Genomic DNA, 26,592 nt, shown 5'->3' on the forward strand with positions numbered 1-26,592 from the left:
CTTTTTCTCCTACTGTGGGTCTATTCATTGTTTATCTACAGAGCATGACTGAGATAGATGTACCAATGGACCACTTAATGGGCCACCCATCTGACTGTGTTATGTTCTAATAAATAGATATTTGTCATCCACTTGGTTTTCCCTATTAGGGTTGTTAGGTTGATCCCTTTTAAATGGTTTTAGGTCTGAGTAGATTGCTTATCATTTAATAGTGATCACAAAATGCTAAGCTTCTCCTCTTGATCTTACTGTGTATCTAGCGGAGAGTATTTCAATGTGTCTGTGATCTAATGAGTAGGAAGATTTTCTGCATTGTACAAATGGCTATCCATGCCTTCTCATTCTGTGGAATTCTTTGTGTTTTCCCATAGTTCTGTTATATAAGATCCATCCAATGTTCTGGAGCCCTACCTCTTGTCTTCTTTGTGTTGTTGTTGTTATTTTTTACATTTTATAGGTACAAGTGTGGCATTGGGGCTATTTATTGCCCCATCTGCATGCTATACAAATGGTCTGGCAATCTCCCTCCCCAGTTTCTCAGTATTATCCATGGTACCATTCTTTATATGTAGATCATCACTGGGAACATGTCACAGCTTCCTAATGCCCACCTTGTGTTTCTCCTTTGACTGCTGGGCCACCCACAGCTTTGATGCTTTAGAGATCTTAGTCTTCCAAAATTCACAGCTATTCAGTCATGGAGAAAAAATTAAAAGGATTAGCTTTTGTACTGGGGAGCAGCTTGGGAGTATTATGGGCAGTGCACAGTTTTCCAAATGCTATCCAGCCAACTCCCTTCTGCCTATTCAGCTCTGGGTTTGGCTCATTGTTCTTCTTTAGTGCCTGTCCCAAATATATGGGGTTTAAGTCAATAAACCAGCTTTCTTTTTCTCCCTTTAGTTTTCTTATATGAATAATTATTATTGTTATTAAAGCTAACATTTACATAGCACCTTAAAGTTTATGAAACACTCTTCCTCTCTCATTCCCTTTCAATCTCTCCTTTGATCCTTCTCTCTCTCTCTCTCAATATATATATATATATATATATATATATATTTAAAGGGTACTATTATCTCCATTTTTACAGACAAGGAAACCAGCTGAGAAAGGTTAAGTTGCCTAAAGTCACATATAGTTAGTAAGTAGATCCTTGCTGTCCTGGGATGCAAACTCAGATCCCATCACTTCTTTTGAATCATGAATCTCATTAGAAGTCCCTGTAATGTCCTGTGGCAATGAGCACAAGAGCATCCACAGGCAGGAAGATATGTGGTCCTCCCTCATTTAGAGGGAATTCCTTTTCCATTTGGACTCTGCAGGTTATCTGGTGCAGGTCATCTACCATGATGGTGATGATCATTTTTAGCAAGCCCGCACTTTTGTTTATATTAATTATTCAGAGGGTCTTTGAAAAGACTGATCTCTGAGTTTTCTTTCATCTTAAATCTTGTAAGATCTTAATATATACAAAAGACTCTTTGTAGGAGTAGAGCCTTTGAGACCATGTCAGTTACTTTGGGGGAATCAACATACAATAAATGCAGCAGGATCTTGTATTTTCTGGACCTTTCATCTGATTGTGTGTCTGTCAAGCTGTGATCTGCTGTAGAAAATCATTTGTGAAAGCTTGTCTTGTTAATCCATCATACCCTGCTAAGAGGCCATCTGGGGAGACCAGGACAAAAGAATCAATCTGCTGTCAGCACCACAGTTTGGACTGGGCACATGATGCCTGGCTAGAAAAGATACTGGCACACCAAGGATCCTTGATGAGAGTCATGGAGACATTTGAAGTCATTAATAGCTTCCTGCCCTCCCACCAACTGGTTCTGAATTAAGTAGGCTTCAGAGTAGACCTACTGCTGTCCTTGGGTTACATAATTATTTTCATGATTTCATATCATTTCTCACAGATGTACCACTTGAACCCATGTCTAAAGTCCATATATCTCCAATGGTATAGTACTTCTTAAAGAAACAGTTGTCAAACCACTCCAGTATCTCTGTGAAGAAAACCCCTAATGGGTTGCAAAGAGTTAGATACAACTGAAAAATGACCAAAAAGAAGTAATTAAGTTACTTTGGCTTCAAGGGGAAGATAATATCAGTTAAGTGGGTGCATTTGAGGGCAGAGTTCTAACAGGGCTTCTAGCAGAGATCAAGAACTTGGTTGTTCCTTACAACAGCAGATTAATGATCAATTAATAAAACCTAATAGATAAAATTGCTTTTGCTCTGCTTTACCTCACACAAAAAATGTAATTTGTTGATGTTTAGTCATTTTTCAGTCACATCTGACTCTTTGAGACTCTATTTTGGGTTTTCTTAGCAAAGTTTCTTGAGTGGTTTTCCATTTCCTGGTCCAGCTCCTTTTACTGATGAATGGAGGCAAACAGAGTAAATATAAATAGTAAGTGTCTGAGGTCAGATCTGACTTTAGGAAGATGAGTATTCCTGACTCCAGACATCCACTGAGGCACTTAAATGTCTCACAGTGTAACTAAACATGACCAAACTTGTCCCAAACTATAGAAAAAAGTTAGCATCTAGAATAATCCATCACTCCAGATCAGCTGGACACACTCTCATGTCTGTTATATGGATGCAACAACATGGAAGAGGCGCTTGCAGCTAGGAAGGCTTAATGGTAAGGAATGGAGTTCCAGGTAACCAGATCTAGTTGCATTCATTTATGAGCCCAGGAACATTCCTGAACATTTCTTGTGAATGTATACTATCAGTAATATGACTTAGACTAATATGAAATTCCTTGAGGGCAGATAGACGGCCATTTATAGCACCAGCTCCCCAGCATATGTAGCATTTGCTTAATAGATGTTTGTTAAATTAAAATACACTACTGAAGACTGACTGTGGAATGATCTGAATCTAAAGGTGTGGGCTTGAATGTGTGTTCAAGGGCAAGTTATAGCTTCTAAGAACTTCATTTTACTCATCAGCAAAATGAAATCATCATATAAAATCTGTCTATCTCATAAGGCTTCTATAAAGGAGGAAGATGCATGATAAAGTGAATAAAGTATTGGTTCTGAAGTTGGAGGACATGGGTTCAAATCCCACCTCTCATACTACCTGTGTAATCTACGAAAAGTTAAGTAGATCATTGACGACCCTTGCTGTTTCTCGAATACATGACATTCTACCTCTCAACTCAAGAATTCTTTTTTTCCTGGCTGTCCTCTATGTCACAATGTTCAACCTTCTCATCTCCATTTCCAACTTCCCTGGTTTCTTTAAAGTTCCAGCTGATGTCTCACATTATACAGGAAGCCTTTCCCAATGGCCCCTTAATTCCAGTGCCTTCCCTATGATTATTTCAAACTTATCCTCTCTAAAGCTTATATAAATGCTATATATATATTTATAGTTGTTTGCATTTCATCTCCCCCATTTGACTGTTGAGTAACTTGAGAACAGGACTGTCTTTTGCCTTTTGTTGTATCCCCAGAGCTTATCATAATACCTGGAAAACAGCAGATATTTCATAAATATTTATTGCCTGACTCCATCCTTTTGTTTACATCAGTCTCTCTGAGCTTCAGTTTCCTTATCCATAAAAGAAGAGAGAAGTGGTCACTGGAATCCCTTTCATCTCAAGATCTACGTTTCTATGAAATCAATTTGTGTACTTTATAGCATATATCCAGGATCTTTGTCAAGGAAACCCAAAATACGTTCTGTATTGGAATCAATACTGTGTATTGGTTCTAAGACAGAAGAGCAGTAAGGGTAGGCAATGGAAGTTAAGTGACTTGCCCAGGGTCACACAACTGGTAAGTGTGAGGTCAGACTTGAACCCAAGACCTCCCGGCTCTGAGCCTGGCTATCAAACCACTGAACAACCTAGTTGTTTCTTTTATAGCATTATATTAATAATACATGTTCGTATGATTGCTCAGGGCCCTTACCCAAAATCTGGAATCCAACTGGATTAAATGGTATATGAAATAGAATTCCCCAAGCCTTGGAAACTTTACCCAGGATTCCTCCTCTATCATATCAAATCAACCCATCTACTAATATCATTACAATATCACATGGTAAAGACCAGCTTCGTATTGTAGGAGACTCTAGATCCTAAGCTATTGAGGAAAGCACTTATTATTATTTAATATAATCAAAAAGATATAGGCTCAAGGATATCCAAAAGTCATTTCTGAGGTCAGCTAGCCCTGGATCCAATGAGTGTAGGCTATAGTCTTGGTTGTATGTGATTCCTGACTTCAAGAAGCTTGCATTCTTTTGGAGTGTGTAGGATACAGGGAAAATATCATAAAACACACACACACACACACACACACACACACACACATACACACAAATATATATAATGTATGGAGTGATGGAAGTCAATCAAAAGATCTAGACAACATGTTCTAGGATAAAGAGAATACTTTTGGAGGGGAAAAAAGAGTAGGAGGGTTGCTGAAGTATTCTTTTTTGGAAATATGAAATAGTTTTTTCTTGTCTAGAAATGGGACCAAAGATAAAAATGAAGCAGTGCTTTCCCTCAAGGAGCTTACAATCTACTGGATGTAAGAAATGTACAAAGTAATTTGGAGGCTACTAGAGGGACAGAGAAAAATCCCATGTGGGAGGTGGAGACACTTGAGCTGATCAGAGAAGACTAAATGTTGTGGGTGGTCCTTAAAACAAAGTCTGGAAGGAAGAGAAATGTGAAGGAGCAGAAGAAGAGGGAGTGCTTTCCAGGACTGAGGGAAGACTTAGAGAAATTAATGGAGGTTGGAGATTGTACTTTTAGTTTGGGGAACCATTTGGTCAGAATGAAAGCAGAGGAAGATAAGACTAAAAATGTAGATTAGAATACATGGCCGAGGGTCTGAAATGATATATTTATCTTTTGGAAAAATGAAATAGTTTTTGTAATCCAAACAATGTTTTATTATTGTGCCAAGTAGGGAAGTTTTTTGACAAGTGGGAAAACATTAGTCAAACCTTCCATCTATTATATACCCAATTGCCTTTGCTGAAAGCACTCAGAGTATTCTACTATACTCCAGTAGAAACAGAAGCTCTTACTGTCTGCCCTTCTGATATGACTCAAGAATTGTGGAAGTAATATATGTAAGGCAGGGATTGTAACTGTGTTCTAGTCCTTGATTACTTCATATAATAATATTAACCCCATCTGCTGAATTTCCAAGGGACCATTACTTTTCAAAGATGGCTCTGGAAATAAGACTAAGAGAGCTAAAAAATTAAAAAAAAAAAAAAAACAATCATGTGATCTTGATTTAAAACAGTGGTTCCCAAACTTTTTTGACCTACCACCCTTTCCAGAAAAAATATTACTTAGAGCCCCCTGGAAATTATGAAACTATTTATTGAACTCAGAATAGAATGTAATACAAAAAAACTGTGGCCGTCACTGTTCTCTTGGATTGCTGCAGCACCCACCAGGGGGCGGTGGTGCCCACTTTGGGAATCACTGATTTAAAACATGATTAGATAGTATAATGGTGTTATGTACAATAGTGGTTGAACATTATTTGTCAAAATCTTCCTAAGGATTTTATTCTCTTTCATTTGCTTACATCAAACCAAATTCTAGGGTACCCATAGGATCATAGAATTATATGTATTCAGGGATGGAAGGGAACTTTGTATCTGAAGATACAGAAGATCTGTAGATAGGCAGAACTGTGTATAGTATCCCAAGCATGATGTCAGGAAGACTCATCTTCCTGAGTTTAAATCTGGCCTCAGATACTTTCTAGCTGTGTGACTCTTGGCAGGTCATTTAACCTTACTTGCCTTGGTTTCCTCATTTGTGAAAAGAGCTGGAGAAGGAAATGGCAAGCCATTTCAGGATTTTTGTCCAGAAAACCTCAAATTAAGAATGAAGTATAGGCTATGACTGAAATGACTGAACAACAACAATCTCAACCCCTCTTAGCAGATGAGAAAATTGAGGTCCAAGGAAATTAAGAAGGAGAAAACACAAGTGCAATATGTCCAATGACTGCTGAGAAATGAATACGTATGATCCTTCCCCTCACTGACCCTTTCATTCTTCTACCCTAGGGCCCTAAAGGAGATCCAGGATTATCTCCAGGTCAAGCCATGGCTGGAGAAAAGGTAAAAATCAAAAAGGCATGATCTAAGAGTTAAGTTTTTCTGTTTTTGCTTCTCTTTCCCTACTCATATTTTGAATCTCTATTGGACAAAGAGGAATCTGTCTTAGGCTCTGTCTTAATGATCATCTCATTATTAACTTATTTGTTGATTGGTTTATTGAATGACTGATTTAGTTATTTATTCATTTGTTGGAACCACTATCATAAACAATTATTTAATGAATTTGGTACTAGGAACATGGTACTGCCTTGGACCTATGGAAGTGAAGGTTTGGGTGTAGGTAGGAGGGTAGAATATTTAAAAGAATTAGACATGTCTTCTCAAATATTTATTTGTTATATTTTATATGAATGGCATTTTGGTATAATAGATTGAGAGCAGGCTTTAGGGTCCAGAGCATTTAGGAACAAGTCCTCCCTCGGACCCTGGGCAAGTCATTTAACCTCTCAGTGGTCTAAGACTCTAGGCAATTCTCCAAGACTAAAAGTTGCAGTGAAGCAGTTGGCATGAGCTGAAAATGTGGGAGTTTCCTCGTCTGGGAGTTCCCTCTACCAGGGAGATCATAGCTCCCATCCCCAAACAAGCTATAAACTAATTATTCAGTGAATAAGTTCAGTGGTTCAATGGATAACCCAATTGGGGTAAAGGACAAATTTTGGTTTAAATATATTTGTACTTACAGCCACCTAGTGTGGCACAGTATAAACAAGGTTTGCCTTGAAATCAAGAAGATATATGTTGAAGACTTGCCTTCTAATCACCTTGTTACCATGGATACGATGACCTCTCAGAGCACATGACAACCCTATATGAGTATATTATCAAGTTAACAATCTACATCAAAGAAGGGAGTTTCCATGCCAGGAGTTCCCCAAGGAAATGGAATTGCAGACCTAGACCAAAGGCATACAATATCCACATGTCCATCATTACCTCACTGAAATTTATAGGACACTTTAAAAGCTTGGAAAGGACTTAACTTGTTGGATCTGCACAACAACCCTCTGAAATAGATGTTAATTATGATTTTCCAATTTACAGATGAAGAAACTGGGGCCGAGCATCATATAATTTCTTTTTTTTTTTTAACTCTTACCTTCCATATTAGAATCAATTCTGTGTATTGGTTCTAAGACAAGAAGAGGGGTAAAAGCTAGGCAAAGGGGAGTTAGGTGACTTTTCCAAGGTCACACAACTAGGAAGTGTCTGAATCCACATTTAAACCCATGGCTTCCTGTGTCTAGGTCTGGCTCTCAATTCACTGAGCCACCTAGCTACCCTCCATCATATAGTCTCTGTATGTGTGAGGCAGGATTCAAATTTGGGTCTTCCTTATTCCAAGTACTATGCCACTCAGTTATCTCTCAGATAATATACATACACACAATTCATGGAATATGTGTGTGTGCGTATACACATATATACATTTAGGGACATTTTCATATAACTGTATATTTAATGTACAGATGCATCTATTAATATGTACATATATGTATTTACATACACATATACAAATACACACATAAATATATGTTTTTATGCATATTTATAATCTCCTTCTATTTGGCTGTGAAAGCTTTTCTTGGTGCTTTAAACACATTGTTTCTCACCATTGTCCTGTGAATTGGGGCAGGCACACATAATTTCTACTTTAGATGAAATTTGCATAGGAGCAGAGTCAAAAGAATACTAAACTTGGGGTGAGAAATGTGAGTTTAGATACTTGTTCTACTTAGGATCTTAGGGAAGTATCCTGAGTGCCTCAGTTTTCCTTTTCTGTTAAATAATGAGTTTGAGCTAGATTATCTCAGGGTCTCTTGTAGCTCTGATATTTTCTGATTCTGAATGAGGAAGAAGGTCAGAGAATTTAAATAATGTTCCTGGAGATATATGTCCATAGATTTAGGGTTGGAAGGGACCATAATGGTCCAAAAATTTTTACAGATGGGGAAACCAAGACCCAGAGCCAGGTTTTGATCCTGGGCCCTCTTATTATACATCTAATGGAAGTCATCTATCCCATGCCTCCTCCTCTGCTTCCTGCTCTATTTTTAATAGTAAAGACACTAAGCTCCATAAAAGTTTAAGTGACTAACCCAAGGTCAACAGGTAACAGATCCAGGATTTTAAAACAGGTGATCTGACTCAGAAGCAGGTTTCATTCCACTGAATTTACTCCAGCACATGGCTAATGAGGGGCAGCTAGATGGTGCAGTGTATACAGAGCATCTGGCCTGGAGTCAGGAAGATCTGAGTTCAAATCTAACCTCAGATACTAGCTTTGTGACCCTGAACAAATCACTTAATCCTGTGTGCCTCAGTTTCCTCATCTGTAACATGCTCTGAAGAAGAATTTGGCAAATCACTCTAGTATCTTTGCCAAGAAAATTCCAAATGGGATCACAAAGCATTAAACATAAAAACAACATGACTGAAGCTGTGTGACCTTCATCAAGTCACTTTACCTCTTTTAGCCTCATTTTCCACTTCTATAAAACGGGAGTAATAGTAGCACCTATTTTATAAGGTAGTCATGAGGAGTTATCCTATAGAAAGTACGTGGCAGACCTTAAGGCACTATGTTCAAGGGAATCCCCAGAGTCTAAACCAATTTTTCGTACTCTCCTGCTCTCGAAAATGCCAGCACTATGTGAAAATAAAGTAGAGCCCTACATGAGAATAACCAACATTCCTATAAATACTGTAACAAATTCATAAATGCAGGTCTCCAGTGCTACAGAAGGTCTTTCTGGAGGCATCTGCTACAGCTTTGTTTAGACTGGGATTTGAGCTCTCCAGGACAATTATAGGGTGTTTTTGTTTATGTGGCATGTGCTCGCAGGCTTCATTTCTTTCTTTTTTAGTCCTAAAGTATTTTGCCAGTTCCTTTATTGCAACCTGATAGCCACCCTCGTCATGCCTTATAGAATGAGCCTGTTCAGCACATCCGTATTTCTCTTAGGACTAAGCTAATTCACGCCAGCAACCCTCAGATGTGTGTTAACAGGAATTGGAGAGATTTATTTTTCTGGTACAAATAAATTCATTGACAAATTTATTTTAAAAAGGGAGTGCAAGTTTATTTTGGGGAATGGGATCATTCGTTACTTTCCTATCTGCAGCTGACTCGTACTCTCATTGCAAGGGAATAACATCTCAAGAGCTCTAGAGGACTGTTTTTAGAAGTATAAATATAGTCCACTCCATTGCCTTAAAATTTAGAAAACAGAAGCTTGCTCAATCCTGGTGACAGCCTAAAATAGAATTCCCAGCAAAAGCATACACAAATAAACCAGGTACTTTGATTTTTCTCTTTCCTAGTGACTTGTTGGTGCAAAATATAGGGTGGCTTGGAAAGCCTTTAAGCTCGTTTGCTTTTGAAATACCCATGTGCTCATTATGGTTAACACTGTGAAGGAGAAATGTGGTAATATTTAGAATTTAATAACATGTTGATAATGGCCTTTAAGTGAAAGCTCACTCTTGAAAAGGACCTATATTTCCAGCATGGTGATATATAAACGAAATATCCAAGAAGCTATAGTTAAGATAGAGGCCACGTCTAAATGTGGTATCAAAATGCAAGAGTAGCTCAAATTGATATATTTTTATAATAAATTTAGCAATCTAGGTGATATGGATGAATATTTGCAAAAATATAAATTGCCTAGATTAACAGCAGAAGAAATAGAATACTTAAATAATCCAATATCAGAAAAAGAAATTGGACAGGCCATCAAAGAACTCCCTAAGAAAAAATCACCAGGGCCTGATGGATTCACAAGTGAATTCTATCAAACATTCAAAGAACAATTAATTCCAATACTATACAAATTATTTGATATAATAAGCAAAGAAGCAGTCCTACCAAATTCCTTTTATGACACAAATATGGTACTGATTCCAAAGCCAGGTAGATCCAAAACAGAGAAATAAAATTACAGACCAATCTCCTTAATGAATATAGATGCAAAAATCTTAAATAGAATACTAGCAAAAAGACTCCAGCAAGTGATCAAGAGGGTAATTCATTAAGATCAGGTGGGATTATACCAGGAATGCAAGGATGGTTCAACATTAGGAAAACCATCCACATAATTGACTATATCAACAAGCAAACCAACAAAAAACACATGATTGTCTCAATACTTTTTAGTATTTTAAGAGATATGTGATTTCATCAAGATGCATATGCCCTCCACCATAAGGGATCACAACCCTTTCATGGGAATAAGAATAGGGCCTACATCTTTGATTTGGATAGGGATTGGATCTGTGATTTCATCAGGATGGATCCACCCTCTACCAACAGAGATCGCACCCCTTTCATAGGAATAAGGATAGGGAGAAGACCTTTGATTTGGAAAGGGATTGGGCCTTTGATTTGGTAGGATCTGGGTCTGTGGTCATCAGAGGAAATTCCTGGAGGAGTAAATTGCTTTTACCAATATAGTCCATCAACTTCTTTATAAATTAGTTTTATGCATTTGCTTAAGAGTCAGAGGAGCAGGGAAATTCAGCCAATCAATCAATAGACCCTGATTAAGTGTATATCATGTTCTAGCTAAGCCTTATATTAAGCCCTGGACGTGCAAAGAAAGGCAAAATCATTTCTTTATTGTCAAAATCAAATCAAATGAAATCATACTTGTGAAACATTTAACATAGGACCTGGCACATAGTAGGCACTTCATAAATGCTTAATCCCTTCCCTCCTTCCTGAAGGAGCTGCAATTTTAATGGGAAAGACAGCATGCAAGTAACCATATGCATACAAGACATATATGATGGAAATAAGATACACTAGCCGCTGGTTAGGGGAGATAGGGAAGGATCTTTTGAGAAAGGCCTCTGGTAGAAGTAGGGACTTGAGCTGAGTTTTTTTTTTTCTTGATCCCTTTTCTTCTGTAGAAAGTAGAAGGCAGTAAGGAGGTTAAGTGACTTGCCCAGTGATATAGATGAGGAGTATTATACAAGTTCAGAAGAGGGAGAAAAAATCCTGTTGGAGTGCTTGGAGAAGGTACGTTGAAGGTGGGACTTGTGCTAAATCTTGAAACATGTTTAGGATAGAAGTAAATCAAAGACTTGCCCCATAAGCCATGGTTCCTCATTTCAGTTAAGGGAAACTTCAACTTTTAAAAATCTTTTCCATGGAATAAAATCTTTATATCTGTCTTATTTACAGGGTGATCCAGGACTTTTGGGGTTAATAGGTCCTCCTGGTTTTCAAGGCGACAAGGTAAGATTCCGTTTCATTTTAGCATTTGGACTAAGCAAAGGTGTAATAATATATTCCAAATGAATTAGAGGTTTCCTCTCCTCCTAGATATCTTTGGCTTATCAAGATTGAGGCCTAGCATTATCGGAGGATTGCTACCAAGGCTGAGAGGGGCTCACAAATTATGCCATGTATAGTTCTAACAAAAGCATGGGAAGCAAAAAGCTTATGTTCTTTGCAGGGTCTTGATGATTATCTTTCAGTTCTTGAAAAGGCTGTGATTAAGAAGTGGGATGAGACTTGTTTTGCTCAACCCAACCCCAAAGGTTTGTAAAATTTGGAACAATGCTTAGAGGTGGCACATACATACATTTAGAATTGACATAAAGAAGAAAAACTTCCTAACAATTAGGGATTTCCAAAAATGCAATGAACAGACTAGAGAGGTCATGATTCTCTTCATCCTTGGAGGTCTTCCTTTAGGGGAAGGCTGGTGGCTGTCAGGGATGTTGTAGAGAGAATACTTGTATATGTGTCTTGCCTTCAGATGGATTCTGTCATCCCTTCTGAGCTGGAGGCTCTGGGATTCTTAGAGGTAGCTCATGGCACTATAGTGGAAAACCTGAAGCTAAATCCAGCCTCAATCACTTATTGTGTAACCTTGGGTGAGTCACTTAACCTTTTTCTACCTCAGTTTCCTCAACTTTAGCTCCTACTTCCTAGGGTTGTTGTAAGGACCAAAGGAGATAATTATTTCATAGCAGTGCAATAATCTAAAAGTAGGTGCTCAGTAAATCCTTTCTTCCTCCTTCCCTTTCTTTATTCATTCATTTGTTCATTCACTCTTTTCCTTCCCTCATTTGTCCTGCCAACTAGAAACTTCAGGTTCTTTCTTATTCCAAAAAGGAGATACTGCTACTCAGACCCCAACCCCTACTCTGTCCTCCTCAATATCTCATGTATTTGGGGATTTCCTATGTGAGTCATAACCTCACCAGGCTTCACTTTGCATATTTGGAAATCCCTAAGTTCTCATTTACTTCTATGAACATTAAGTTCAGAATTCATTCTCTCTCTCTCTCTCCCAGAGTCCTGGACCAGGAGTCAGGAAGACCTAGGTTCAAATCCTGCCACTGACCCTTCGAGCTTTGTAACCCTGAGCAAGTGCCTTACTCTCTCTGAACCTCATTTTCCTTATTTGTATAATAAGCAATTTTGACTAGATGGTCTTTTATTCTGCACCCATGATCCAGGGAACTGAGGGTCCTTTCTCCTCCCTTTGGGATCTGAGCATGCTCTTACCTAGATGTCTTTTAGCTTAGGTTAGTGTGTGCTCTGTTTGTCATTGTGACACTTTTCACAGACCCAGAGTTCACTTTTTACATTGTCCTCTGGAGCTTCTTCTTTTACATTTCTTAACTACATTTCATAGTCATTCAGTAACACCAGAATTTTATTCTTAGAAAGCTGGGTCTAGGCTTCAGGGAGAACATTTGCAATTTTCCAGAAGTCATCTATTGCTCTATCGAGATTCATATAATGTCAGAAGGAAAAACAGAACCTTATATTTAAAAAACTAAAACAGCACATTTCTTTAAGGAGAAAGAAGAAATACACATTTATATAGCACCAACTATATGTCAAATAAGCTTTTTTACAAATATTATCTCATTTGGGCCTCACAACAATCCTGGGAGGTTGTTCCTATTATTATACCCATTTTGCAATTGGAGAAACAGAGACAAAAGATTAAATGACTTACCCAGGGTCATGTATCTAGTAAGTATTTGAGACTAAATCTGAATTTGTGTTTCTGACACCAGGCTTAGTATTCTGTCCACTCTGCTTCTTAGCTGCCTTGTAAAACCTTAAAACCCTTTGAAAATATTAGTTAAAATTATTGTCATTGTTTTTGTTATTGTTGTTATTTTTGTTATTATTATCATATCAAAGGAGTTTCTCATTAGCACTTGGTAGACAATGCCTAGGTTTGGGTTAATCAATTTTAATTTTTCGTTTTCATTATGGTTAATTAGCACCTGAATTTTCCCACAATAAAAGGCAGGTATTTCACAAAAGCCTTAGGCATGGTGTTTGTTACTCTTATAGGAGGAGATCTGTGCCCTTCTAAGCCAGCAACTCTTGGGATCTTTCAGTAGTGGCCAGTGGGACCATTTGTGACTTTACACTTATGTCAACAAAGATGACTAAGTTCAAAGGCTAATATGTTCAGTCCCGTTGGATCAGCATATAGACTTTGAGGAAAGAGAAGCCCACATCAGAGACACCTTCCCCAAAAGGCAGAAATGTGGCCTTTAAGCCACAATAGCTGGAGTGACTGAAGCCAAATCACCTTCAAACTTCCTCAGAGATCCTTTGGAGTGACATTGGTGTGAATTCTCTCAGGATGGACATAGACATTGGTTTTCTTATCCTTCCACTGTGATCAGCTACAGAGTGGGGAGATGCTTAGGAGGCAGGTCACATTTTAGGTTCACATGATTTGAACTGTGGCATCGTCAACTATATGTAATAATAAGTTATATTACAATTTTCCCCCCAATATTATTTTTCTTTTAGTAGATTCAGATTTAGGAGGACATCCTGCCCTCTTTGCCCATGAAAACCTACTGTAGTTATAATGTGTTAATGTGTTAATGTATGCTTTTGGCCTAGTAGGATTTCATGGGATCAATGATTTAAAATTGGGGGGAAGGAAAGCGGGAGAGAAGGAAGGAAGGAGGGAGGGAGAGAAGGAAGAAAGGAAAGAGGGAGAGAAGGAAGGAAGGAATCAAAGGAAGGAAGGAATCAAAGAAAGGATGGGAAGGAAAGAAGGAGGAAGGGAGAAAGAGGGGGGGAAAGGAAGAAGGGAAGGGAAGGAAGGGAAGGAAGGAAAGAATCAAAGAAAAAAAGGGAAGGAGGAAAGGAAGGAAGAGGTGGGAAGAAAAGGGGAAAAGGAAAAAAGGGAATGGAAAGGATGAAATTAGAGATGGAAGAAAGAAGGAAAAAAACAAGCATTTATTAAGCATCTACTATATGCTAGGGATTGTGCTAAGAGATTTACAAATATCTCATTTATGATTCACAACAACTTTAGAAGTGAGGTGCTAGACAGAAGTTAAGTAACTTGCCCAGGGTCACATAGCTAATATGTATATAAGACTATATTTGAATTCAAATCTTCCCAGTTCCAGGTCCAGCATTCTATCTATTGTGCTGGGTAGATGCCTTTGATGTTAGAAGTCAGATCATCTAACACCCTCATTTTACAGATGATAATAGTGAAATCAAGAGAGCTTAAATAACTTACCCAAAGTTACACAGGTAGAAAATAGCAAGTATCTTTTCTCTTGGGATCATGCGTTGATCCCGATTGCTGCCAGGCTCTACCAAATCCTAGACAGTCAGGAGCTGCTGATTCTCTGGAGACATAAGAGGTTGCCTCCATGGAGCCACCAGACTCCAGAATGATCACTTCTAATTGGTTTGGGCTTGACATCAACTTATAAATAGGCGTGTTAAATACTACTTAGGGCATCCCTTTGAAAACAGCAATATGTTCTGGAACATTCAGTAGAGTCACCCTTATAAGACCTTATAATATGGAATTAATCATAGTTATTATATTGGAAGCACTAAGTAGAATAGACTGTTAGTACAGTCTAAACACTGACAGTCCTTATAAGAGAAAGACATACTAATAGTTACTTTCTAAGGCAGCTTCGCAGAAGCCTCCAATTTGAATTCAGCGGCATCTACTGCTTTCAAGTTATTCCAGTGCTTGTGAAACAATTCCAGCATGGAGAATCTAATTGATGTTTAGCTGTAAATATTTGGAGGAATCGGTTACAAAACACTCCCGCTGAGGCTGTTTCTTCAGATTTATAAAGAGATGAAGTTATTTTTATTTTAACCAGCATGGCCGAATTACTCAAATTAGTACTATCTTATGAGATTTCTGCTATACATTCATACAAAGAGAAGGCACTGTCAGTCAGTAGCTGTGGAATCGTCTTAGGGATTCTGCCTATTATAGGAGCAGATCAGCACTTTACGACAGCAAGGCCACTTGTTCTCTGAAAGAAGGGCTCATCACTTTTTATTTTAAACCAATGTCCTTCTAGTGATATGACTGAGATTCCTGAAACATTAGAATTTCCAAAAAATTGAAGGTGAAACTCAATGGAGAGTAAGAGGAGGTGTGTGTTCAGAGTGTAACACATTAGAAACAAGGAATTATACACACAGTGGTGTAAAGGTATGTCATCAGTGACATGTATGACCGAAAAAGAAGGATAGATCAGTTACGTAGACAGACCCAAAAGGCAAGGGATTCATGGTTCATGTGTTCCATTGGTATCTCCAGGATATAAATAAAACTTGGGGAGAACATGCAGCTCACTGGGTAGATCCCCCACAGTGGAATTATGGGAGTCAGGGACATAAGGTACACAAGGTAGGAATGGGGAGAATAGAGCAAAGGAGAGGAGTGTTAAGGGATTTTGAGATATAGGTTAAGAGAGAAGGGGAGGCTCATGATAAATTGCCTCTTGTTAAGTGACTTGCCTGAGGTCTCACAATTAGTGAGCTAAGATTCCTGCTTAGCTCTCCAGTCTAGAGCCTTTTCCATTGAACCATGGATGAGATGATAGACAGGCACACATAGATAGACTGAGAAAAAATATACAAAATTTACAAAACATAATTATAACAGTTTCCCTTCATATTTTTCCAATAAAGAATGGGCAAAAGCCTTTACTATGAAGGGGGAAGGATGTGATGTAAAAGGATTGAATAGAGAAGAAAAGGTTTGAAGAAAAAGAATAAAAGAACATGATAGTTACAGAAGGATTAAAAAAAAAAAAAGGTTAGGGTGGTTCTGCTGATAAAGTGCTGGGTCCAGAGTCTGACTCAGCTTTGTCCATTCTAAGATACCAGGTAAGGGTTTTGTTTTGTTTTTTTAAAAAAAGGTCATAGAGGCTAAATGATTGTATGGATTTTGTGAAGGAGTCATTGATGGATGAACAGGATTTGACAGAGACTATGGGGAGCACATTAAAACATTTGACGTTTTTCTTTCTCCAAAAATATTTTTGCAAGTCTGTTTTCAGTTGCGGGGAGGGGCAGGGCAGAAAGAATTCAAATGTTATTCATGCTCACAGATAGACTTTCAATAATATAAATAAAACCCATAAACTAGCTCATTTTAGAAGTTAGGTAGGGGATACTGTGAATTAAGTACTGTATTTGGAATCTGGAAACCAGAGTTAGTTGTGGAAGCTTTAAACTGACCCTGGTCGAGTCATTTCCCCTCTGTCTCAGTTTCTTCATTGATAAAATAAGGGTAATGATAGAATCTATCTGTAGCGATCAAACAAGCTGAATATATAAAGCACCTGGGAACCCTTAAAGCACTTTGAAAATGCTAGATATTATTATTATGAGGATAAGAAATGTTAAGTGACTCGCCTAAGGTCTCACAGCTACTTAGCCAAGATCCCTGCTTAGTTCTCTAGTCTAGGACTCCTATTGAAACATGGATGATGGGCATACTTCTTTGACTCAGAACCATTTAGCTACATTGGAAATATGTATGTATATATAATTATAAAAACTTTTCTACATAGAGTCTTTTAAGGTTTACAAATTACTTTTCTCCAACTAACTATGAAAGGAGGTGGTAATAATAATCATAATAATGGCTAGCTAAGCCTTATTTGATACCTTTTGATTGGCAGAGCCCTTTGCATGTATTGTCTTATTGGAGAGTCACAACTCTAGGATGTAGGTACAATTATTATCCTCATTTCACAAATGAGGAAATGGAAACTGAGTGGAGTTAAGGACTTGTTCAGAGAATAAATATCTGAGGTAGGAATCAAATTCGGTCTGCAGTGGTCGAAGAAGAGAGAACTCAGATGTCCTGATTTCTAGTCTGCAGTGTTCTGTTCATTATCCTTTGTAGATTATTATTAAAATGATTAGTGCGTTCTGGTGATATTTCTAAACTTTCAAGGAGTAGGTTCACGTGAGTTGTAAAGCGCTTAGCAGTGACAGGTACATTGGTTGTTCGGTCAGGTCCAGCACTTCATGACTGAGATTCCTGGAATGAAGGTGAAACTCAATGGAGAGTAAGAGGAGGTGTCTGTTCAGAGTGTAACACATTAGAACACTGGACCCATCTATCCTCCATTCTCTTGCCAAGTCTATCCAAGCTCGTGTTTATTGATTGATTACATGACACTATTTATCCATCTCATCCTCTGCCATCTCTTTTCCCTTTTTCCTTCAATCTTTTCCAATATCAGAATCTTTTCCAAAGAATCCTGTCTTCTCATTATGTGGCCAATGGGCTTAAACTTCAGCTTTAGGTACATAGTAGATGCTTAATAAGTTCTTGATCCTTCCTCTCCACTCTGACTCCAAATCCAGCTCTCGGTCCACTACACCAAGCTGCTTCATAGGCACATATAATCATTCCCATTTTACAGATGAGGAACTGACAATCAGGGACAAGTGTCTTTGTTAAAGTTAAAATGTTTCATGGCCAATAAGCAAAAGAGCTAGAATATGAAACCAGATTTTGTTTCCATTTCCATTACCCCTACACCAAACTACCCCCAAGACCAATAATAGAAACTATAGTGTTGACTCATAGAATAACTTCCCTGTAAGAAAAATGCACTCAACACAAACCGACCTATTAATCCACTTTGTATATTATCTACTCATTCATTCACTTGAATAATATTAAACCTTGTGTTTGGTCTTTCAGTAGTACAGAAGTGAATGTCAGACTGAAACGTATGTTAGAAGAACTTAAAATTGTGCCAAAAAGAAACTAGTATCATTTTTGGATGCCAGTTCATTCTGACCTCATAATTTTTTTTTCATTCTGGGAAGTGCCTGAGTGCTTTAGTGGCCATAATAAAATTCTCTTCCATTGGCTGTATTCAGAGAGTTCTCAGATTCATATAAAGGCTACAGGAGAGTTATAGGGAGGATTTATAAGAAAAGTAAGGAGAAGATGAACTCTAGAAAACTCTGTAAATGACACAAGTGGGGAAGAGATAGAGAAATAGATGACCAAGCAAACAAGCAGTTAACACTTTCCTTTGGCCTCACCTGTACAGTGAGAATATAGGGTTCATTTCTTATTAATTCCTTTTTATCCATATTTTACCAATAAGGGTATTTTTTCCTAAGTTTCACATGAACCTACTCCTTGAAAGTTTAGAAAACTTTATGAGGTGTGTTTTGGATTTTCTTTTCTTTTTGCTTTGTTCTCTGGTTTTTTCCTTGTTATTGTTTAGACATTTTTAGTTGTGTCTGACTCTTTGTGGCCCCATTTGGGATTTTCTTAGCAAAGAAGTTGGAATGGCTTGCCATTTCCTTCTCCAGATTTTCTCCCTAGCTGTCCCCCAAACCAGTCCCTGTGGCCATCCTAATAATACCCTTCAGGGTCAAGTGTGTGGAATCAGCTTGGAAATTTCCCAGGGCTGAGATCGTCCAAGCGGGAGTTCAGATAGGCCAAATCCCTGAGGCCTAGACTGGCCAGCTGTGAGACTGCACCATTGCCATCCTCTCATAGTTTAGCCATTTTCCAAGTGTAATGTATATTTTCCACTGAGTATTCAAAGGTTTGTTATTGAGAATTAGTATCCAATACACACAGACACACACAGATACACACACACTGGTATTGAGTCATGGAAAGTCTCTTAATTTGAGGCTTAGAATTGAGATATATAAAAACAATTACATTTAAGTCCCAAGTTTTGTTATCCTTTTTGGAAGAAAGGGTGGGGGGAAGAGGATCTGTGATGATGATCAAAGGAAATAATACATGAAAAGTGCTTTGAGAAACCTTGAGGTGCTTTACAATTACTCATTGCTGTTGTTATTGCTGAGTTAGGGAACTTCCCGTGAAGGAAAGTTTCTTACGAAACAAATCATGTCAGGAACTACTCTCTGGGGCTACTAGGTGGTGCAGTGGATTGAGTACTAATCCTGGAGTCAAGAAGACTCATTTTCCTGAGTTCAAAACTGGTCTCAGACACTTAGTATTTGTGTGACTCAGGGCATGACCCAGTCTGCCTCAGTTTTCTCATCTCTAAAATGAGCTGGAGCAGGAAATGGCAAACCACTCTAGGATTTTTGCCAAGAAAATCCCACATGAATTTATAAATAGTTGCACATGACTGAAATGACTGAACAACAACAGCAACAACTGTTCTGCATCTTATTGTCTTACTGAGTTGCATATATATGCATATGTGTATAATTATATAAATAATATAATTTATTATATTAGAATGAGAAATCTGCCATATAAACTCCCAAGAATTGTAACAACAACAACAAAACCCCCCTAACTCAAACAGCTTGGCTAAGGGGAAAGGGCTAAGCCAGTGAAGATACATCCATATCACCTCTTGCAAAACATTTTGTACAAATATAAGGTACAATGTCTTAACTTCTTGAATATCAGGGCCATATGATAAAGCATTTAAAGAGCTAATGATATCTATCTTTGAAACATGGTGGCGGTTAAGAGTATTACTTGGGATTGGAGGGTATACTTTGAAAAGAGGACCCTAGGCTTAACTCTGTTTGATCCATAAATTTTGGCAGCACTACTAAATTCCATGGTGGGTCAAATTCCAGTCAGGATCAGTTGAAACAATTAGTCATTAACATGTGTAAGTTCCTTGAGATCAAGGACTTGTCTTTTACCTTTCTTTGTATCCCAAGCACTTAACCTAGTGCCTGACACATAGTTGGCACTTAATATATGCTTGTTGATTGATTAATGATTACTGATGGATGAAAATGAAGGTCAGGGTTCAGTTGTCTTTCTATGTAAGTGACTGAGATCTATATCGCTAATTTTAATCTCTCTCCTAATTCTTTAATGGTAAGGAATATAAATATCTCCTAATTTATGTGATTTTTATGAATTGACAAAATTGTTTTATTTTGTTTTGGGGGGAGTTGGGATGAGAAACATAACCTTCAATTCCTTAGCTTATTTTCACATTTACCAGAATCTTTTAGTTTGCTTTAAGGGATTAAGGCTGTCATTTATTTCTCTTCAAATAAGAAGAAATGGTTTAATTGCTCACATTTACTTAGTGCTTTTCACAAAAAACCTGTGAGATAAGGAGTATAAATAGTACTATTTCCATTTTGTAAAAGAAATTGAAGATCAGAGTTTAAATCCCTTGTCCACAGTCAAATGTTTGGCCAATTGGAAAGCCAGAACTCAAACTCAAGTTTTTGGATTGGAAATCTTTCTTTCCATATGTGTGAAAGGTCTCTGAGTGACCAGCAGTTTCATAAACTACATTTAAAAGAAGTGTAGGTGGCATTAACAACCACACTGGAAAGAGAGCACAGGGAGACATACTATCAAGGTCAATAAAAGTCTGAGCTGGCAGGGAAAGCAGAGAAAGGAAGGAGGAAATTTTGGGAGAGCACTCAGTACTCAGCTGTTCAATGTTATGACTATTTTCATACCTCTGTTACTAAAGGACAAAGATGGCTGGGCAAAGACTTGTCTTTCTACTCTGGAGAAATCAATTGAAGTAATCCCTGGCTTTGTGGTGGCTCTCGAACCATTTGTGGTTTAAGGTTTAATTCATCTCTGTTTCCACCTTCTCTTCTTTCTCTTTCCTCATGTGGCATAGGAGGAAGATGAAAGGTGGAGAACTCGAGTCAGGAGGCCTGGGTTTGAATGTTCTCTCAGATATTAGCTCAATAGTTACTCATGCACAAACTGGGAGGAATAATATTTATACTACCCATCTTAATATGATAAAGGAGCTTTGTAAACAGGAACGTTATATAATTGATCAACCAGGCAATAAGCATTAAGCTATTCTTTAATGAAACAGAAAACTATTAAATTAGTAAACTATTGAACGAGTATGCAATTTCCCATGTTCACAATCTCAACATTTTTCTAGATTTCTGTTTCTCACTTCGTATATCCGGTTGGTTTCAAAGCCTGTTATTTTTACCTTCACAACATTTCTGGCATCTGACCTGTTTCTCTACTCACATGGCAACAAAGTTTAGGCACCCAGCACTTCTCACCTAGATTACTGCAAGAGCCTCCTCTCTGATCTCCCTGTCTCCTCTCTTACCACTCTGGTCCATTCTACACCTTTCTGCCTAAGTAATTTTCCTTCCAGATCTGAACATATAATTCCACTGCTCAAATCCAGTGGCTTCCTTTTTGCCAGTAGGATAAAATACGAAATCTTTTGTCTATAGTGTTTGAAGCCCTACACAACCTGGCCCCAAACGATCTTTCCAGTCTCATTCCTTACGCTCCTTCTTCCATATTCTTCCAGTCATGTTGTCTTTTCTATTTCCCTCTCATATAGTAAGTCTCTGTATCTCATCTTTCTGTCTTTGAACAGGCTGCCCCTGATGCCTAGAAAGTACGCGCTCCTTACCTCCACCTAATAAAGTCCCTCTCTTTCTTAAAGGTGAAATTCAAACACCATCTTCTGCGTGAAGCTTTATGCGATCCCCTCAACTGTTAATACCACTTTTTTCAAACTACCTTCTATAAATTTGTATTTATTAACTTTGTATTTTTGATTGATATGCTTCCTATGTACTTATCTTCCCCATCAGAATCAAATAAGATAATCTTTATCAATATTTTGCAAGCTTGAAAGCTTGCTATTACTGTGTAACAGCAGCTAGGTGGCATGGATAGAACATGGGGTTGGGAATCAAGAAGGCTAATCTTTCTGAGTTCAAATCTGGTCTCAGATACTTGATATGTGTGTGACCCTGGGCAAGTCATCTAATCCTGTTTGCTTTAATTTCCTCATCTGTAAAATGAGCTGGAGAAGGAAATGACAAACTACTCCAGTGTCTTTGCCAAAAAATCCCCAAATGGGGTCACAAGGATTTGGACAAAACTGAAACAACTGAGGAGCAACATTATTATGTATCTTCATTGCAAGTAGGGATTATTATCTCATTCTTTGTGTTTTGATGTGTCTCCAGTGCCTAGAACTGTCCCTGAAACATAGTAGGCACTTTATAAATTTTTGTTGATGTATGGATATTATGAATCAGATATTGTCTTAGGTACCAGGGTTCAGGGACAAAAATGTAGCAACTCTTAACCCTCAAGGAATTTAAATAGAAATGAGAGTATTAAAGACCAATTTCACAATAGGGTTCAGTAACAACTTATAAAAGTGGTTAAACTTCGCTAAGTGTTTGACATACATTCTCCTATTTGATCACAAGAAGGAAGGTAGCAAAAGCATTTGGTTTTAAAGGACCTGCAATTCAAAACATCACTTACCACTAGTGTAACCTTGAGCAAATTGCCCAACTTTTCTAGAACCCAATTTCCCTAAAGGTAAAATAATAATAGAGGAGACATTGAGAAGGAACAAAGAGCCAGCTTTGGTGTAATGAAGTCCTTTTTTCAAGTCCTGTGTCTGACTCTAGCTGCGTTTCTAGTTGGGTAATGTTCTTTTGCATCCTCGTTATGTGGCTACAGGCAAATCACTCAAACTTTACAGGTCCCAAGGAATTCTCTAAGATAGCAAGTTACAGAGGAGTTGCTGTGCAAGAGTTACACTAGTGGGGAGAATTTTCCCATGTTGATAGAATCACAATTCTAGAATAAAGCAACTTTCTGTACAATCCAGTGCTAGGAAAAAAAATTGGCACCATTTGTGGAGTTCAATAGTAATGATATTTGGCCTGAATTGAAAGAGAAATTAAGGGGTGGCTAGGTAGTACAGACATAAAGCATCAAGTCTAGAGTCAGTAGGACCTAGATTCAACTCTGACCTCGGACACTTCCTAACTGTGTGGCCCTGGGAAAGTCCCTTAACCTTGTTTGCCTAACCTTTGTTGCTCTTCTGTTTTAGAACTGATACTAAGACAGAAGGTAAGGTGTTTTTTTTTTAAAGAAAGATAATCTAAGATATCCTTTCCTTTTAAGTTCCTTAATTTCTCTGAATTATATTTGGTTCCATGACCCCTTCCTCATTCCCCATGAATGCATACAAGGAAAGATCTCAGGTTGTGGACCACTGAGAGTTTCCTTTTTTATTCATGTCACCTAAATGTAGAAAACCATACGGACATATCAAAAGAGCCCAGTGTAAACCAATCTTAAAAAAAATAAAACATCCAGTTCATAGATTGGAGCCATTCCAATGGCTTCAACGCAGTCCATTTTCCCAGGTGCATTCTCTTCCCAACCCCCATTCACATCCCCTTCCAGACTTAACTGAATTTAGATTGGGGCTTGAGCAGAAAATGAGCTGGGCATGTGGTCAAATAATTTGGGGAATGGTAGTGTAATATAGCCAACAGGGGTGCAAATTGCAGTCGATTACAGAGCCATCTACAAATGGCTCAAAAGGGCAGAAGCCTCCCAGGCAGCTCTTAGATCTACACCACATTTAGCATCCAATTCAATTCCACACCCTAGGCAGCCACTCCTTCCGTTCCAACCCTGCCTCCCACAACATTCCTACTATATATTAATACTTAGAACATCTCCAGAAATGTTCAATTGAATTTTATGTGTCATGACTTGAATTAGATTTGAGCTAAATCCCTATCCAAGGTTTAAGGACTTCCATAAGGGCTGTGTGCTACAAAATGCCATGTGTCAAAAAATATACAATATTGACTTTGGCTAACTTTACTTTAAATATTTCTTCCCTAATGAACACCAGTAATTGAATTGGCTATGTGTGCATTTCTAAGATCTTTGCCACTTTATTTCTTCTCCTTATAATATGGCATGATAGAAAGCATTAGTTATCCCAGAATCTGTAGAAAGAAAGCCATACCAATACACTGTTGGTGGAACTGTGAATTGAACCAATGCTTCTGTACAAAAATTTGAAATAATACAATTATAAAAAGTGACTAAAAGGGGAGGAGTCAAGATGGCTGCTTAGAAGCAGCAAAATTTGAGTCCTCTGTAAAAACCTTTCCACACCAAACAAAAACAAATTGTGTTCAAGGGGACAGAAAACCAAATATAACAACAGGACAGAACCAGGGGACCCTCCTGCTTGATTCAACTTGAAAGGTACATAGAGAAGGCTGAATTCTAGATCCCAGAACCCCTCCCTCACCTATTGTGCTGAGTCTCCAGTATTCACTGGAATCTCTGGGCGAGGGCTGCAGCCTAGAGGGAGTGCCTAACTGCCACAGCTGTGCCAAACTCAGGGCTCTAACCACAGCTGACAGGAAGGCAGCTCGAGGAGAGGCCAGAAGGGGAGAGCAGCCTACTTGCAGCCACTACTCTCCATCTTGGGCCTCTACTTCTCCAGGTTTGGGCCTCAGGGCACATCCAGCTCTGCAGATTAGCTCCACCTCACTTAATCTAGTCTATCAATAAGACCTATAAGAAGCCTTCAGAGGGCAGGGAAGATTAGTCTCCAACACCCTTTTCCCAGGGTCTGCATTGAGAGCCACCCTGCTGACTCAGATCCCCAGGGTGAAGGCTATAATATCAACAGAATACCTTGATAACAGGGAAGGAAGCCTAGCTCCCTTCAGCCTCCACACCTTCACCTACATCTTCAGCTGCCAGCTGGGGAAGATCTGACCTCAGGGCTCATTAATACTTCTTCAGACTAATCTAGTCAATCAGCAGAACAGAGAAGCAGCCCCTTCAGGACAGAATAGCCCAAACCCACAGATCCAGCAAATAATGAGAGGAGCAAGATTACAGCCAATGGGGGTGGGGGAGGAAAGAAGGAAAAATATGAGTAAACAACAGAAAAAGAAAAAAAGAAATTACAATCAACAGCTTCCATCCAGGTAATAAACAAAGAGCAAGTGGAACAGAGGAGGACCAAGGAACACCAAGCAAAAATGCAGAAACTCCAGCAAACTGGACTAAGGCTATGAAAGAACTCAAAACACAATTCAAAAAACAATTAAAATAGACTAGAAACAATTGGGAAAACAACTTAAAAAGTAAAATAAGTCATCTGGAAACAGAGGCACATGAACCAAAACAAGAAAAGCCAGAATTGACCAACTTGAAAATGAGGCAAAGAAAGTGAAAGATGACCTACAAAAAAAAAAATGGACCAGAAGGAGGACAACCAAAAAGCCAGGGATGAAATTCAGTCTTTAAAAATTAGAATCCAACAACTAGAAGCAAATGACTTTACAAGGCAGCAAGAGTCTATAAAACAAAATCAAAAGAATGAAAAAACTGAGGAAATATGGAACACCTCATTGATAAAACTATAGACCAGGAAAATAGATCCAGAAGAGACAATTTAAGAATTATTGGACTACCAGAAAATCATGACAAAAGAAAAAGCCTGGACATCATCCTACAAGAAATTAACCAAGAAAACTGCCTCAACATTCTTAAACAAGAGGGAAAAGTGGAGATTGAAAGAACCTACAGATCACCTCCGGCATTTAATTTCCAAATGACAATGTCCAGGAATGTTATAGCCAAATTCAGGAACCACCAAACCAAGGAAAAGATACTACAAACTGCTAAGAAGAAACCATTCAGATATCATGGAATCACAATTAGGATAACACAGGACCTGGTTGCATCCATACCAAAGGACCAGAAGGCATGGAATATGATATTCCAGAAAATAAGGGAACTTGGTCTATAACCAAAAATCAACTACTCAGAAAAATTGACTATATTTTTACAGAGGAAAGTATGGTCATTTAATAAAATAGAAGACTTCCAAGCATTCATAAAGAAAAGACATGACTTAAACAGAAAATTTGATGCCCAAACACAGAACTCAAGAGAATCAACAAAAGGTAATTAAGAAAGGAAATAAAAAATTTAAGGGACCTAATAAGTTCAAATGATTTGTATTCCTATAAGAAAAGATTACATTGGTAACTCTTAAAATTGTTATTATAATCACAGTAGCTAGAAGAAGTATACTTAGATTTCCGGGTTAAGATGGCGGCAGAGTAAGAAGCAGCTCTTAACCTCTCCTGACCGAAACATACAAAACTCCTCAAGGGGACATAAAAACAAGTCCAGACGAACGGAGGAACCCCACAACAGGGCACAGCGTGGAAGGTACGTGGAATCGAGACATTTCCAAGCTAAAAAGGGCTCTCACTCACTCAATCGCGAGCTGAGCAACCGCCCCACCCCCACCCCCTCCACACTCACCTATAGCTCCGAACCCAGCTAAAAAGAAATAGAGCAAGTTTGGGGCACCCATCGAGTCATCAGCAGCTCC

At 38.3% G+C, this 26,592-nt stretch overlaps 1 protein-coding gene across 1 annotated transcript in view; it reads left to right on the forward strand.

The window, feature by feature from the left end:
- COL24A1 (collagen type XXIV alpha 1 chain) overlaps positions 1 to 26,592 on the forward strand; it is a 407,511-nt gene that overhangs the window by 69,827 nt on the left and 311,092 nt on the right. The window contains exons 6-7 of the mRNA XM_044674850.1: positions 6,070 to 6,123; positions 11,309 to 11,362. Coding sequence (XP_044530785.1) covers positions 6,070 to 6,123; positions 11,309 to 11,362 — 108 coding nt within the window. The remainder of the gene's footprint in view (positions 1 to 6,069; positions 6,124 to 11,308; positions 11,363 to 26,592) is intronic.

This window comes from Gracilinanus agilis, chromosome 4 (genome assembly GCF_016433145.1).
Source record: "Gracilinanus agilis isolate LMUSP501 chromosome 4, AgileGrace, whole genome shotgun sequence".
Classification (NCBI taxonomy): Eukaryota; Metazoa; Chordata; class Mammalia; order Didelphimorphia; family Didelphidae; genus Gracilinanus; species Gracilinanus agilis.